We start from the raw sequence: 17,935 nt of genomic DNA on the forward strand, positions 1-17,935 counted from the left end.
GACCCCGGTGTTGGATGCTATTCGTGGGGCCCAGGCTGAGGCTGTGAAGCCAGAAAGCCAGAAGAGAGAGCGAGTTGTTGGGTTAGTATCAGAATTGGTTACTGATAGCCGGGGGCTTATGACATTTCAGGGTCGGATTTGGGTACCGTCCGTGGGCGGCACGCGTACCATCTTGATGGAAGAGGCTCATCGATCGAAATTCTCGATCCATCCCGGAGCCACTAAGATGTATTTGGACCTGAAAAAGGATTATTGGTGGCCCTGTATGAAGAGGGATGTCGCATGGTTTGTAGAGAGGTGCTTGACCTGTCGCAGGGTGAAGGCCGAACACCAGCGTCCACATGGTAAGCTGCAGCCATTAGAGATTCCCAAATGGAAATGGGAACAAATTACCATGGATTTCATCACCAAATTTCCAAGGAACGCGAGGGGTGTCGATGCAATTTGGGTGATTGTGGACAGATTGACGAAGAGTGCTCACTTCCTGGCCATCAGTGAGAGCTCCTCTGCGGAGAAGTTGGCAGAGATGTAGTGAGAGAGGTGGTATCGCGGCATAGAGTGCCGATCTCGATCGTCTCAGATCGAGATGTACGTTTCACTTCCAGATTCTGGAAGAAGTTTCATGAGGAATTGGGTCCGAAACTGCATTTTAGTACCGCATATCACCCACAAACTGATGGGCAGAGTGAGCGGACGATTCAGACGCTCGAGGACATGCTCCGGGCAAGTGTGTTGGATTTTGGCTGGAGTTGGGACACGTATTTGCCCTTGGCGGAGTTTTCTTATAACAACAGCCAACATTCGAGCATTGGCATGCCGCCCTTTGAGCTGTTGTATGGGAGGAGGTGTCGAACCCCTATTTGCTGGGGAGAAGTAGGGCAGCGTGTGATGGGCAACACCGAGATTGTGCTTCAGAAGACAGAGGAGATCGAACAGGTCAGACATAGGTTGTTGACCGCTCAGAGTCGTCAGAAGAGTTATGCGGACAGACGCTGGTCCGAGCTCGAGTTTCAGGTCGGCAACTTCATACTCCTAAAGGTCTCTCCTTGGAAAGGAGTGATCCGATTCAGGAAGAGGGGCAAGTTGGGGTCTCGATATATTGGTCCTTTTAGGGTGATCGAGAGGGTAGGCAGGGTAGCCTATCGTTTGGAGTTGCCAGCAGAGTTGGGTCAGATTCATGACACTTTCCACGTGTCGCAGTTGCGAAAGTGTATAGCCGACGAGTCGACAGTGGTTCCATTAAAAGATATTCAGGTGGATGCGAGCCTGAATTATGCTGAGAGACCGGTGGTGATCAGGGATCGTAAGATCAAGGTTTTGAGGAACAAGGAAGTGCCACTGGTGCAGGTCCAGTGGCAGCATCGGAAAGGGTCAGAGTTGACTTGGGAACTGGAGCGTGAGATGCGGGAGCAGCACCCGGAGTTGTTTGCAGAGTGAGACTTCGAGGGCGAAGTCTGATTCTAGTGGGGGAGAATTGTAACACCCAGATTCCCAAGTATGACGTTTTGTTCTTTTATTTTTGGGTGTTGGTGGGAGACTCGATGAGTTGGCGTCTAAACTCGCCGAGTATGGTCGCGGATTTATACATGAGTTCACAGCTGGATTCGGCGAGTTCATGAGTGGACTCGGCGAATCCATGCTGTTTAATGAAACCCTAATTTCCAGGGTTTGAGACCTATTTAAAAGGTCTTAGGGCCGTCATTTGCGGCCACCAACCCCCAGAGAGAAACCCTAAAGAGATCTAGAGCGTTTGTGAGGAAGGAGAGACCAATCTTAAACTTTTGTGGGTGTTTTTGCAAGAAGGAAGTGTTCAAGGCAAGAGGAGGCTGAAGGAGGTGTGATTTTGGTGGTTTTTGAGCTCATAGAGATTGTATTGAGGTATTATTCTCGGACCTTCTTCAGTTTTGGTGTTGATTCTTAGTGTTAGGGTTTTCTAACCCTTTTTGAGGTTGATTAAGTGGTGTATTTGGTCCCTTCTCGAGTTTGTGTTCCGGATCTGGACCCAAAGAGGTCCAAAGACCTTAACCCTTGGAGCTTTATGAGTCATTTTGGGAGCCATGAGCTTGGAATGTCATTTTTGGGGCTAAATCACCATTTTGGACCATTTAGATGTTATATGTACGTCAAGGTCCCAACTTTACATGATTATCATGCTTGGGGAGGCCAGATCTATGATTGTATGGAACAGATCCGACCTCAGAAGTTGTTTTGAGTTTGTGCATGGCATGAACTCGCCGAGTCCAAAGAACAGACTCGGTGAGTAGTATGAAGGTTGTCCGTTAATCACTCAGTGAGTGGACTTGTCGAGTTGGGGGAATGACTCGGTGAGTCAGGGAGAGTCAGGGGTCTGAGTTCAAGTTGGAACTCGTCGAGTTTTTCTTGAGACTCGTCGAGTTGAGTCGGAGTGGCCCCACGATTCATGCCAGATGGAACTTGTCGAGTCAAGGGTAGTACTCGACGTGCCAAGAGAGGATCTAAGAGAGTCAGTGGACGCATGTAGACTCGCCGAGTCGCCCTAGTGCACTCGACGAGTCGGGTCAAAGTTTGACCGTTGACCTTGTTGACTTTTAGGGTTGAGTACAGTTGTATTTATGAGAGTATTACTTTATGTGATTAGGCGGAGGCTTGACCACACTTCTTCCGAGTCAGATATTTACCGAGACATTGAGGTGAGTCTTCTCACTATACGTTACCTAGAGTGGTACTATGCGATGATCAGAGGGTCTTATGTGTTATGTATGAGATTATGTGTTATGTGATATTTGTATGTTGTATGATGATATAGACCAGACCGGAGGGTCCAACGAGCTATGACCGGACCAGAGGGTCCAACGAGCCACGGGACTGGAGGGTCCCGCTGAGACACATCGACCGGAGGGTCGTATTATAGCCTCGAGTGGCGTATGTGCTGTATGTGGTATTTTGGGGAACTCACTAAGCATTTATGCTTACAGTTGTTATGCTATGTGTTTCAGGTACTAGTGATGAGCGCGGGAAGGCGCCGGCATGATTCGTACACACACGCATTGGAGTTTTGGTAGAGATTCTGGGAGATGTTTTGTGACAATAACATTTGATTTAATGTGTTTGACATTATTTTATGAATGAATGAATGTTTTAAAAACGAAAAATTATTTTGAAAATTTACGTTGTTACAGTTACTTGACTTGAAAAGTCTACATACCTTAAGTGAAATCTTTAGTTGACAAGTATTAATCTGTTGGATTGTAACGATGTCAGTTCTAATATATAGCTGGAAGACGTTTCACTAATACAATAAAAAAATAAGAAAATAAAAGTAGAGGTCCATTTGGAAAATATCTACAAATACTATATGTCTTCTGTTATATTATCTCCAAGTTTGAAAAAATGCATAAGAAGTTAAAAGCTAAAGTCTCACCCTCCAGTTTCAAGACATCTTGTTTCTTTGAGTCAAATCATTTACCAGTAAATTTTGGACCACAATTTCATGGACAGTGAGTGTACAGCAGGGCAGTTTTCTTATGTGAAATTTCAACCTTCAACTTGATGTAACACCGTCTATCAAATTCTAAATTAGCTAAAGATGATTAAAGAAAAGGGGTTAAGTTTGTTAGTTTAAGTTCCTTAGTTGGTTCGGTATGATTCGAATAAGAAGTTAAAGTAAGCGTAGAAAAAATATTAAATGATCACATATTTAACAAATTAAAGAACTCCAAAATCACAATTCAAGTCCTTAGTTGCAAGGTATTATTATGAAATATATTTAGACCAAACAATAGATGTTGGCTACACCATGACTCCATGAGGTGGGAAGGTGGAAAATGTCAATGGTCCATGAAAGTAACTCCTAGAAATTTCTAGTATATAACAATGACATGATAATGTATATATAGTTCAGGCAAGTGAATGATTACAATAAATAAAACGATGGATGATTCAAAGTTGTTGCTCTCATTATTTCTTTCCCTTTTCTTCTTTGCTTTTGCTTCTTCCTCTTCTTTTTTCAATAACACTCTACTGATCGCATTTGCTTTGCTTCAGTTTAAGAAAAACCTTTCCTCCATCAATGACACATATTATGCTTCAGAATGTAAGATTAGCTTGGTTCTTGCTATTATCCAATCATGATGAATTGTAACATGAATACAATTTGCTGTAAGTGGGATGGTGTCATCTGCAATTACTTTATTGGTAATACTATCGATATCGACCTTAGTTGTGGTATGCTACAAGGTATTATCCACCCTAACACCACCCTCTTTCACCTCCCTTATCTCCAAAGACTCAACCTCACTTACAATGATTTATATTCTTCCCAACTTACACATAATCTTACCAAGTTTTCTAGTATTCTCACACATCTCAACATCTCTGCATCTGGGTTTACTGGAGAAATTTCTTCGTAAATTGGTTTCGCTTGACCTTTCTATGAATGCTAAATTGCAGATTCAACCATATGTTTTGAATAACTTGCTACAAAATTCTACTCATTTGAGAGAGCACCTGATTTCCGGTGTTGATATAGGTTGGGCTTTACCCACTTTTCTTAATATATCTTCTTCCCTAAAATCGCTCGATCTTAGCCGCACTAGTTTGCATGGGAACTTACCTTGTAACATCTTCAGTCTTCGGTATTTCGAAAAACTTTACTTATCAAACAATGACATTCTTGGGCCATTGCCACAAGTTATAATAAACCAAAGTAGTTTTAAATCACTTGATCTTAGCAACAATGGATTGCAAGGGAAGTTACCAAATAATATCTTCAATATTAAGTATTCGGAAATACTTGATTTGTCACACAATAATAACCTCACTGGTTTACTACCCAAGATTAACCAAAGCATTAGCATCCATCTCAAGTGGTTGGATCTCTAATCCACCAACTTATCCGGAGAGATACCTGATTTGATAGGCTATCTCAATTCATCGAACTACTTGGATCTCTCTTCCTGTGGGTTTCACTAGGTCTCTTCTCAAATCCCTAGTTAACCTTAGCCGCCTTACTACTATCCGCTTATCAGATAACATACTTAACGGAACATTGCTTTTTTCCTTATTTACTCTTCCCTTGCTAGAAGATGATTATGTTGGTAATAACATGCTTAGTGGAGGCTTACCGAAAGAATTGTTCAACTATGGATCATTAAAGAGATTATTCCTTGCTCTTTCAAAAATAAAAAGAGATGATTCCTTATTAACAATCACCTTGATGGCACGATTAATCAAGACTCCAATACATCGTCATTTATCCAACTCAAAAAACTCACTCCCCTTGTCCTTTCATTGAATAATTTCATAGGTTTATGGATTTGTATACATTTTTATTAAGCCTACCAAACCTTCAAGTATTCAGCCTTGGTAACAATGGCTTATCGGTTATCACCAACAACAATTCTACCAGCTATGTCAACCCTGCTTTTTGGTACTTAGATTTGGCATCTTGAAGGGTAACTGTGTTTCCGCATGCCTTAAAAGAAAATAATGAAACTTGAGATATTAGATCTTTCTAATAACGACATACACGAACACATTCCTGATTGGGCAGCGGAAATAGGGGCAAACTGGTTGGACGGGTTGGATCTTTCAAATAATTACATAACAGGCTTGCCACACTTTCAATAGGATAGATTTCGCCTCCTATATCTACAATCTAACATGATTAAAGGACCAATTCCTCCATCAGTTTGCAACATGAGCATTCTACAAGTTCTTGTGTTGTCTGACAATAGCTTTGGTTGAGAGATTTCACAATGTTTGGAAAAAATCAGCTCCTCTCTAATGTATTTGAATGTCAAGTCCAACCAGATTCAAGGACTATTTCCTCCATCAATACGCAATATGAGAAATCTATACGCTCTGGATATGTCTTATAATAGGCTTAATGGAGGAATGCCACAATGTTTTTCAAATATTATCTCTTATGTTAAGGTTATCAATATAGAGAAAAATCATTTTCATGGCACCGTCCCAAATGTATATGAGCACTGTGGAATATTAGAAGGTCTTGTTCTGAATGAAAATCAATTACTGGGAGAGGTCCTAAGTTCCTTGTCTAAATGTCAAAATGTTAATACTCGAAGGTTAGGCAATCTAAATGGTACATTCCCTGGATGGTTAAGCAATCTTCCCTTTCTTTTTTACTTCTCAATGCCTCCACTTCCTTTTGCAGTTTACGAATAAGCGGAAATGAATCATCCAAGTGTCAAACTACCTTACGTACGTTGTTGTCATTCACTGATGTCGAAGATGGCCGGTGATATGGTGCTTAGCTTGGAAGGAATCAAGAATGAAATCGTCGAACCGGTTTGTTTGTGCTAGCAATTGCAGTTTTGCAGAAGAATGAACATAAACAAATTCTTGTTTTTTTACCTATTTTTTAATTACAATTTTGATTTATCTATCTGCTATCTCCTTCCCGATTTGAACATATTTTTTCTTGCTCTCTGCTCCTTAGAATTAGGATTCTGCATGGAGGTTTTTTGGTTTGTTGGTTCAATGGAAGATGGAATTCCCATGAGCCCTATTTTTGCCCTTCAAGTGTTTGATAAAATGCCTAAGCCGTTTTTTCTCTCAATTTTCCCCCTGTTGCAGCTTTATTTTTCTACATCTATACCTGTTGATAGCTTGTCTTCAGGATAATGTAGTTTGTTTATGTTGAATTGTTTTTGTGTACACCAAAAGTATGTTGGTGTGCCATTTCATTTTTCTCCTTTAAATTCCTGCATCATAGGTTAAGCTTCATCTCGAGGCTTGCTTTCTTTTATGGCTTCTTCTATAATTTCGAATGATATTTGCCTGTGCTTGTTCGGAAGCTTCCATTGTTGCCCAAATGGTGAAGTTGGAAGTAAGGGGATTGTCCATTTGATCTTGCACCTCAAAAGGCATCATCTTTTAACTAAAGATCGTGAATGTGTTTTGCGTGAAGCTCTTTCTACTGACGAAGGATTATTTATGGTGGTGGAGGAAACATTGAAGGCTTTTGGTCAATAGATGTGTAGGTAGTATATGACTTTACACGCTGCTAGTCATGCTTGTCATCATCTGGATGGTCTTGTTCGCTTTATTACAAGGGCTGGCGACTTGAGTAATTACATTGTCGGTATTTCAAAGCTGTCCACCAAAGAGGTTGATACAAACGTTATTGAGTGTTTGGTTTTGCATGTTGGGCTCCTTGATCGTGTTCTTAAAGCACCTATCACTACTGTTAAAAGTATCCCCTACAGTTGTTGCCTCACTTTCTCTTAGGCTTTGAGAACATTTCTTTACAAGGTAATTGCCCAACCCGCTTTTGTTGATGCATGGATTAGTTTGTTACTTCTTCCTCATTATATGTTGTAGGTGTTTATGCCAAAGAATAGACAAGAATGTAGGTATGGGAATAGGAAATCCTTACAACAAAGTTCTATCTTGAAGTCCTTGGCTACATGTGGGAAAGAGGATGGTATCAGCACATTAGTTAAAAAAAATTTAGATGGTTTCGGGGTGGGGTTCATGGGACTGGGTGGAGGCATTTTTCAGAAGGATACAACATCGAGTAACGCCAACATCATGTAATGCCTTCGTAAGGTAGCAGATAGGCATTTTACCACAGCAATGAAAGTGTTATGCTCCTCTGGTGTTGCAACATACAATGGTGATACTATTAAAGCTTCGGAGGATAAACACCCTTTCAGGTCACCACATCCATGCCGAGCCCCATATTTTTTTGAACCTCCCCTTGTAGCAGAGATTGAGTGTGTTTAGTTGCATTAAATCTTTCCCTAACGGAATTTCATGTAGGAGAGATGGCTTGAGGGCTCAACATATTCTAGATTCTCTTTGTGGAGAAGGGTTGGCTATAGCCATAGATCTCCTATTTGCTATCACCGCAATGGGTAATTTATGGTTAGTGGGGGAAATGTCCGTCTATTTTGGTAGAGTTTGATGCATCTGCTCCTCTCACGCCTCTCATTAGACCAAACAACGCGATCCGACCAATTGTAGTAGGTATTATATGGAGACGTTTGGTTTCCAAGGTTGCCATGAAAGTTGTGGGTAAAGAGATGGCCAAGTACCTAAATATTTTTAGTTTGGGGTTGGTGTATCCAGGGGTGCTGAGGTTATGTTACACAACGCCAATAGGGTGTTGAGTGAACACCAGGATGATGAGTCTCTTACTATGCTTACAATGGATTTCTCGAATGCCTTTAACCTGGTGAATAGACCACCCTTACTTCACGATGTTAGGAGGATGTACCCATCTATTTATTTGTAGGTGCATTTCTTATATGGGCAAGCAACGAGACTTTACATTGGAGACAAGCATATATAGTCTGCCATTGGGGTGCTGCAAGGCGACCCTTTAGGACCTTTACTTTTTTGCCTTTGTTTTGCCCCCGCTAATGCATAAGATTAGAGACAATTGCAAGCTCCTTCTCCACACTTGGTATCTAGATGATGGGACTATCATTGGAGTTTCAGAGGATGTGACTAGAGTGTTGAACATTATTCAGGTGAATGGTCCAGGCTTGTGTCTTGAGCTAAATAATGAAAACGGAGATTTTTTTGGCCATCATGTGATGCTAGGAAACTTCATGCCAATTTATTACCAATTGATATAAGGAGACCGTCTTTAAGGGTGAAACTCCTTGGGGGTGGGGGTGGGGGAGGGGGTAGGGATGTCAAAAACCCCTGTGGGACCCCGATCCCGTACGGGACTAAATTTTAAAAAAAACCGGGAGTGGGAGCGGGAGCGGGGGCAGAATTAAACCCCGCTTATTTTTGGGACCAGGGTCGGGAGTTGGTATTTCCGTCCCGTACTCCCGAGGGGGCCCCGGTTGTACATTAATGTAAAAAAATATATTTAATATAAAATACATATACAAAATAGATTTTATAATTTTAGGTGTAGGTTAGGTTTCACTTTCCCGTTTCCAATTAATAGATATTGAAGAGGTAGTGAATTGATCATATGTTTTTGGATATGTATGTATTTTATATTTGTAATATTGGCTTTGTCATATTTTATATTTTTATGATTGTTGGAATTTTCATTTTGTAATGTTGAATTCGTAATGTTGGATTCTTAATTTTTTAGTTTCTAAAAGATTATGTTTTAAACTTTTAAAGTTATTAAAAATAGGCTTTTTAGCCTAAACCAAAGTAGTTGTCTAGAAAAAAAAACGAATTTTAAGCCTATAAACCGGGGGAACCGGGGGACCGGGGGCGATGGAGGTAACCGGGGGCGGGAGCGGGGGCTATGTAAACGGGGGAGCCGGGGGCGGGACCGGGAGCGGGGGCAACAACTGATTTCGGGGGCGGGAGCGGGGGCAACTATTTCCGCTCCCGTTTGGTCCCGTTGACATCCCTAGAGAGAGGGGGGGGGGGGGGGGGTAGCAGATACGCGAGATTTATTAGTGGGTTGGCTATGAAGAGAGTTGTCAATGTTGTTGGTTTGATGAGTCTTCTTCCATAACTATGTGACCCGTAGAGTGAGCTCCTTTTGCTTCGGTCATGTATGGGCATTGCGAAACGTTTCTTTTGTTTTGGTTTAAGGACATTCCAACCTATGTACATACAAGAGGTAGCTTTGTTCTTTGACAAAGGAGTGCGTGGGACTATCGAGGATATGGTGGTTTGTGGGGGCGCGTTCTTTGGAGACATCCAGTAGCGTCCACTATCTTTACCAATCTGGTTCGGTGGTTTGGGTTTGTACTCGGCATACGAGGTTTCGTCCTACACATTTGTTGCCTCAAGGGCCCAATCTTGGACATTACAAGATCATATCTTACATGGTAGTGGCATATATGGTATGGACTCTAATTACCTTTGTGCTTTGACTCGTCTTCGTGATACGATTCCGGGATTTGACTATATCGATTTCACTAATAAGGATATTGCCCCCACCTATATCCCAAAAAGCATTGGCGTGAGCCCTTTTTAGCAAAATCGTCAAAGATATGGAAATCGACATGGACATGTCTGTTAGATAGAAAATAGTTTTTGAGTGTCTTCGAGCACCTCATGCTCAAATTTTTTTGCTAACTATTCCTATTGATGGCCTCGACAAAGATACGTCTCTTGTGGAATACCGTACTATTCTTTGATACCGCCTCATGATTCATCTAGTCCCGATTGACGAGATATGCCTAGTTTTCCGCAAGGCATGTTTGGACACCTTTGGGGAACATGCAGTTCATTATAGAGGGCTACATGGCTTCAAGAAAGAAGCGGTTGTTAACTTTTTGATTGACACGCTGCATGGAAGATCTGTACTCAGGTTGACTGAAATTTTGGTCTTTGGATGGGTAGGAGGGAAGCACGCTTGTGTGGATTTTACTGGGTCTCCCCTTTCGTGGGTTTGAGGAGTGGGAGTTTCATAGTGGGACATGATGCTTTGAAAGCCGCCGCATGCAAAGTGACAAAACACGAGAATGCATACATTGAAAATCCACATGTTTTTGTATCTTTCGCATTTGACACCTTTGGTTTTCTCGCATCAGAGGTGGAGCTCCTCAACAGAGTCCAACGGGTCATGCATAGTAATGTTATATCTTCTAAATCCACAGATTTTGTTTTCAAAAGAAATAGTTTTACAATCCAGAAAGGGCTAGCGGCGCAACTTGTTGCCTATTTGTCTTCCATATATATGTATTGACTTCTTTTTATTATTATTTTCCTTGACTCTAAATAAAAAAAAAGAAAAGAAAAGAAAAGAAACCAACATATTTGTACCAGGATAGGATAACAGGTAATAATCTATCAATGCTACAGGGAGTACGGTTAGAGTTTCCACAAATTTTGGTAAACTATACAATTGTAGATCTATCAGACAACATATTTGAAGGTGAGATTCCGAGCGTGATCGGTAGTCTTACTTCACTGATAGTGCTCAACCTATCCCACAACAGCCTCACTAGTCAAATTCCATATGCTTTAGGGGATCTCTCAGAGATTGAATCCTTAGACCTATCTTGGAAGCAACTCACAGGGGAAATCCCCCGAAGCCTTGCAGACTTGACATTTTTAGGATTCTTAAACGTCTCCCACAAAACCATCTTGTTGGACGTATTCCATCAGGAACACAGTTCAGTATATTTGAGACTTCACTCGGAGGGAATCCGGAATTCTGTGGGCCTTCGTTACCCAAAATGTGTGGCCATCCACAGGAACCACAACTTGAAGTTGATGAAGATGGAGATACAGAGAGCGGATTTACATGGAAAGTCATGATGTTGAGGTATGGTTGTTGTACCCTACCTGGATTAGTGATTGAGTATCTCATGTTGTCCACAGGAAGACCAAAGTGGTTCAACGCAATTGTTGATGCAGGAGAACACATAATCAGAACAAGGAGAAACAGGAGAAGATATGTATATTTAGGAAAATGAACTTAGCTTCTGATTGGTATGTGTTTCACATGTTTTTTTTATTTCTCCATTATGTGCAGAATGGCTTGCTCTGTATTTCTTTACATAATTTTCTGAAACAGGTTTGTGGGTGCACGCGGAATTTTTTGATCCTGGATCTCTGAATCAAGTTGTAGATCGATCCTGCTTGGAATTATGCAGAATTTGTTGTTATGATGTATTTCTTAGTCATGTGCTAATCTTAAATCTTGTTGACATTACTAAGTATTGAAAGTATGTGTATGTCAATTGCAGATAATGAACTCCATTGATACGGCACATAAAAAACACATGTTGGAGGAGTGAAACACAAAATCGACTTCACTAACACTATAGTTTGATCGATGTTTAAAAAAACCATCAGACTTTTAAAAGTTATAAACAACAAAAGGAAGAGAAATAAAGGTTCGTTTATGAATTAGTAGTATACAAAAGGATTTATGTTATTTTGCTAACAGTTAGTTTCAAGGGAGATAAATGACTAGGCCTTTTTGTAAATTTCATTGTTCTTATTTGATATTTCTATTTGTTATGGTTACTGCAGGTTAATTATCCTCATAATCACCAATCATACTGATCTCTTAAGTCTTATGTTTATTTCCTGCTTGTAGATACATTGCTGGTGCATTTTTACAATGTCAATTAACAATTGGATTTTGTAACCCTTTACAGGAGGAACCTTGAATTTCAATAAACAATTCTCTGTAAATACTTACATTGAAAGAAGCTTCATTGATACTTTCATAGTGTTGTTAACATTATTGAAATGAAATTTGAAAATTTTGCACAAATACCTAATTGAGGGCCTACTCACCAAATTTCAAAGTCTTCCATTCACATGTACCATTGGATCACACAATATTCATAAGAGCTAGTTAAATTACTTGGAAAAAGACCATAAGTTTTTTTAAAAAAAATTTTTCATTCCAGAATGTTGCTTTAGAGTAGTTGACAATTAGAATCTTCTTGTTTTTATTTTATTTTATTGCTGGACTATAATCTATCCTACGAATTATCATTTTCGACAAAATAGATTAAATCTTTGTGACAATGATAAAGAGTTCCCTTCTTTTTCACTCCTTCGTGAGTGTTATGCCTTACCCTTCTTGATATGATGATAATGGCTATAAGAACTTTGTTGATAAAGAGTTTCAATTCATTTGCATATTTGGCATTGAGTTGAATGGGGGGATTAATTCCCATTGAATGGTTCAAGTATTCAACAAAATTAACGGTGGGACCCTCTATTTATTTAATGTAAAATTATATGAAAACATAAATTTGATTAGCCACATTTTGTTATTTAATCGTTGTTTATTTTTATTTGATTAAACCATGGATTTAATTAATTATAATTTAATTTAATTTAACCAAGAATATTTTACCCTAATAAATAAAAATGACTTTGCCACATGTCATTCTCTCATAAAATTAGTCACATGTCATTTTGTCATCATTTGAGATATATTTATTTTCCACTTGTCATTACTTTAATTTTCATTTTCAATATATCATTAATTTAGTTTCCATAAATTAAATCTACCATAATAACTATTAATTTCAAATTTTAAATTTCAAATCCAATTTCAAATAAATTTACAGTTTAAACCTTTATGTTTAACATTTTGTTATAATTAACCCGTTTAGTACACACCAAACACATAATTTTAATTTATTTATTTTTTGAATGTTTTTTTTTTCTGATAATTTTCACTTATTTCAATTTCAAATTCAAATAAATTTTTTATTTAATCGTTCGTACTTAACATTTTGTTTTAATCAACCTGTATAATATACGGGTCTCACAACTAGTTGTATAATAGTTGATATAACATGCTTTAGAGATAACCTTATAGTTAAACCACAAATTTAACTATCCATGTGTTTTATTTTGCACGTTTATCGTATATTATACACATGTAAGATTTTTAACGTTATTGAAGGATATACATATACAATATTACTTATTAATAAAATTATAGATTTGTTAAAGAAAATAAATGAATAAAAATAGGATGTTGTAGCAATCCAATAAACTACACAATTTAATAGAATATGGCGATCACTTGGAACTCTTAAAAGTTCAATGTATTGGATGGAAATTACCTACGAAATTTAAATACTCATAGATACTCAACAAATTACATAAGTCCAAAAGTCAATATGTGATTGAGTTTTGGGTTGTGATATAATATTAGTGGACCACAAAGACTTAAAACCTAATCGACATAGTTTGCTAAAAGTTCCATAAAAAAAAATCTATTTTATTGTTTTGTCAACTACACGGAAATTTAACACAATAAGACAGGAAAATATAAATAAACAAGGCCCACAAATCACAATACCAGTACAACCCAAGTCTTCCTTCAAAAGTGTGAACGGAATTCTAAGAATAATCTCATATATCGCCATGATCATATATATAAACTTGTATCAAGTATGAATGTTTATAGCAATTTAAGAGAATGATTGGTTCAAAGTTGCTTCTCTACTTTTCCCTTCTCTTGTTTTTCATCTCTTTTGCTGCTTCCTCTTCTTCTTTTATCAATAACACTCACAAATGCTCTACTCAACAGGCCTCTGCTTTGCTTCAATTTAAAGAAAACCTTTCCTCCATCAATGACTCATCTCATGCTTGGGAATGTCACAATCAGCTTAGTCCTATCATGAACTGGATTAAGAATACAGATTGTTGCAAGTGGAATGGTGTCACCTGTAACTACATTACTGGTGATGTTATCGGAATGGACCTGAGTTGTGGCATGCTAAGAGGTAATATCCATCCTGACACCACCCTCTTTCACCTACCTCATCTCCAAACACTCAACCTTGCTTACAATGATTTTACTGATTCCAAACTTCCACATGAAATTAGCAGATTTTCTAACAGTCTCACACATCTCAACATCTCTCAATGTGGGTTTATTGGTGAAATTTCTTCTGAAATCTTATTACTTCCTAAACTGGTTTCTCTTGATCTTTCTCAAAATTGGAACACTGGCTTACGAATTCGACCTTCTGTTTTAAACAGTCTCCTCCGAAATTCAACTCATTTGAGAGAGCTCTTGATCACCAATGTTCATACAGGTTGGGTATTACCCGCTTATCTTAACATCTCCTCTTCTCTAAAATCCCTAAATCTACGTAACACTGGTTTGCGAGGAAACTTACCTTGTGATATCTTCAGTATTCAATATTTGGAAATACTCGACTTGTCACAGAATGATTACCTCATTGGTCCATTGCCCAAAGTTAACACGAGCATTAACATGCCTCTCAAGTGGTTAGATCTCTCAAACACAAACTTATCTGGAGAGATAGCCAACTCAATTGGCCATCTCAAGTCTTTGAACTACTTGGATCTTTCATACAACAACTTCATAGGAGAAATACCCTACTCAATTGGTCGTTTGAAGTCTTTGAAACACTTGGATCTCTCCTACAACAACTTTTCGGGAGAAATACCCGAATCAATTGGCTATCTCAAGTCCTTGAGATACTTACAACTCTACCATTGTCGTTTGGTGGGATCACTTCCCAATTCCCTAGTAAACCTTAGGCAACTTGTTACTCTTTATTTAGCATCTAACATGCTTAATGGAACGTTGCCCTCTTTCCTGTTTACTCTTCCCTTTCTAGAAAACATTCTTCTTGGTGATAACATGTTTAGTGGAGGCTTGCCATCAGAGTTCTTCAAGTGTCGATCATTAAAAAGATTATCCCTTTGGAGTAATCAATTTGATGGTGAGATGAATAAAGGCTCCACTCTACCATCTTTTATTGAGCTCATGAACCTCAATCACCTTGACCTTTCATGGAATAATTTCAAAGGTTTATGGGAATTGGAAACAATGTTATCAAGCCTACCAAACCTCCAAGCACTCTATCTCTCTAATAGTGGATTATCTGTTGTCACCGATAATTCTACCATCTATATCAACCCTAATTTCCATACATTAAATTTAGCATGTAGCAAGCTAAATGTGTTTCCAAAGTCCTTACAAGCCATGAAAAATCTTCGAGGTTTAGATCTATCTGGAAACAACATAGGGGGCGACATTCCTGATTGGGCAGGAGAGATAGGAGGAAATGGGTTGATTTATTTGGATCTCTCAAATAATTCCATAACGGGCTTGCCACAGTTCCATTCGGATAGACTAATGCAATTGTATTTGCAGTCTAACAAGATTCAAGGACCATTCCCTCCATCAATTTGCAACATGAGCACTCTAGAATATCTTGATATCTCGGATAATAGATTTGATGGAGTGATTCCACAATGCATTGAAAATATCGTCTTCTCTCTTCGGATGATAGATTTGGGGAACAATCTTTTTCATGGAACCATTCCAAATGTGTGTGTGGAGTATGGAGAATTAGAGGGAATTGTTTTGAAGGGCAATCAATTTGAAGGAGAGGTGCCCACTTCTTTGTCAAAATGTCAACATTTAAAAGTACTTGATATTGGAAACAATCACTTAAATGGCACATTCCCTGAATGGTTAGGATATCTTCCATGGTTGCAGGTTCTTGTTCTCAAATCAAATAATTTTCATGGACATATTAGAACCTCTTCTACGATCAATATGTCATTTCCACTTCTACAAGTTCTTGACTTATCTCATAACGGGTTTGTAGGTCATCTCCCTCAGAAATATTTCCAATACTTCAATGCCATGAAGGATGTGGTAAGGAAGGACCCAAAACCAGAATATTTGAACACTGGTGGCATGTATTACTCGATCATTGTTGTGGTGAAAGGTCAACAACTCCCATTTCCAAAAATTCTGGTTGACTACACGATTGTAAACCTATCCGGAAACAAATTTGAAGGACAGATTCCAAACATCATTGGTACTCTTAACTCGTTGATAGCTCTCAACTTGTCCCACAACAACCTTAATGGTCGGATCCCACATGCTCTAGGATATCTCTCAAAGATTGAATCATTGGACCTATCATGGAACCAATTTATAGGAGAGATCCCTCGAAGTCTTGCTGACATAACTACTCTTGCAGTCTTAAATGTCTCACAAAACCATCTTGTGGGACGTATTCCACAAGGAACACAATTCAACACATTTGAAGGGAACTCTTTTGGAGGGAATTTAGGGCTTTGTGGGTTTCCACTGCCCAAGCAATGTGAACATCCAAGTTCTCCACAGTTTGAAGTTGATGAAGATGAAGATGAAGATGAAGATGAGAGTGGGTTTACATGGAAAGTGGTGATGTTGGGATACGGATGTGGCACCCTACCTGGATTGTTGATAGGATATGTAATGTTGTCAACCAGAAGACCAAAGTGGTTCAATGCAATTGTCGATTCAGGAGAGCATATAATGATCCAAACCTTCAAAAACAAGAGAAGGTACACATATATTGGGAAATGAAATTGGTTTTAGAACCATACATGTTTCACATGTTTTCCTATTTCACCAAATCATGCAAAACACCTTACTTTGTTCTTTTTTCTTGTTCATTATCGTCTGATGCAAGTGGAAAATTTTTACAGCAGGACACGAACTTTTGGATTGTACACTTGTAGATTCAGTCTGATCATGCAGATTCTTAGTTATGTTGCGTTTTCAGTCCCTCTAAAATTTGGATTATTCTTATATATATGTTGAATTATTACTTAAATTACTTGGTAGGCCGGTGACCTCATGTTAGTACTAAGGAATCTTGATCGCAGTTGAGTATATATTTTTGTTACTTTGATTGGTTAATGCCGTTGAATCTTAATATACTTCATTTATTACTTATCTGCTTACTCTTCTGTTTTTAGTTTCTCTTTTTTTACCTTTTTATGGAGTTAATGTAACACTCAAAATTTTCAAATAAAATTTTCATTTTTAAAAGTTCACACAAAACATAGTTTAACAATTCTCATGCCAAATTTATTATTTTTCCCAATCACAAAACATCAGAGTTTGTTGTCAAATATCCCTGAATCCACAAAAACACAAATCAACAAGCTGGTGTGTACAATCATGTCGACGCCTTCCTGCGATCCTGAGATGTACCTGAAACACATTTTACACAAACACTATAAGAACAAAACTTAGTGAGTTCCCCAAAATACCTCTCATGGCTATATCTCGATAAGGACCCTCTGGTCCCTTGTCTTAGTGAAGACCCTCCGGTCTCATGACTCTGTATGGACCCTCCGGTCCTGTTTCTCAGTGAAGACCCTTCGGTCTCACTATGGACCCTCTGGTCATAGCTCAATAAATGTACAGAGTAATATACATCAATAATCACAAAGACAGAATGCATAATATCATATATCTTAGTATAAGCAAATAAGACCCTCCGGTCAATACACAAATAAAACCCTCCGGTCGCACAGTAATTACCACCCAGGTAAGTATAGTGAGAAGACTCACCTTGTAAGGTAAAGCAAGTATATCCTACACCCATACTGTTGGTCTAGACTCCGCCTAACATATATATCACATATACCTCTAGTTAATAATTGATATTAACAACCCCCAAAAGATGTTAGGCTAAGTTTCTCTACTAAACCTCAGAAGGGTAAAAGACCATTTTACCCCTCCATGGCC

The 17,935-nt window shown here is 38.7% G+C and overlaps 1 protein-coding gene and 1 long non-coding RNA gene across 3 annotated transcripts; both read left to right on the forward strand.

The window, feature by feature from the left end:
- The first annotated feature begins 10,686 nt into the window (after window positions 1-10,686).
- LOC111901286 (uncharacterized) lies at window positions 10,687-12,376 on the forward strand. Of its 2 annotated transcripts, none has more exons than XR_002853470.3 (3): window positions 10,687-11,370; window positions 11,456-11,777; window positions 11,917-12,376. It is a non-coding gene; the product is annotated as an uncharacterized LOC111901286 (long non-coding RNA). The 2 variants fall into 2 exon arrangements; XR_006188582.2 differs by having other exon boundaries at window positions 11,984-12,375.
- A 1,355-nt stretch (window positions 12,377-13,731) lies between these two features.
- LOC111901285 (receptor-like protein 7) lies at window positions 13,732-17,269 on the forward strand. Its single transcript, XM_023897139.3, has 2 exons — window positions 13,732-16,740; window positions 16,885-17,269. The coding sequence occupies exons 1-2, from the start codon at window positions 13,838-13,840 to the stop codon at window positions 16,997-16,999; spliced, it is 3,018 nt and encodes a 1,005-aa protein (XP_023752907.1). The 5' UTR covers window positions 13,732-13,837; the 3' UTR covers window positions 17,000-17,269.
- Window positions 17,270-17,935: the final 666 nt, after the last annotated feature.

The sequence above is a fragment of the Lactuca sativa genome, chromosome 2 (assembly GCF_002870075.4).
Source record: "Lactuca sativa cultivar Salinas chromosome 2, Lsat_Salinas_v11, whole genome shotgun sequence".
In the NCBI taxonomy this organism is placed as follows: domain Eukaryota; kingdom Viridiplantae; phylum Streptophyta; class Magnoliopsida; order Asterales; family Asteraceae; genus Lactuca; species Lactuca sativa.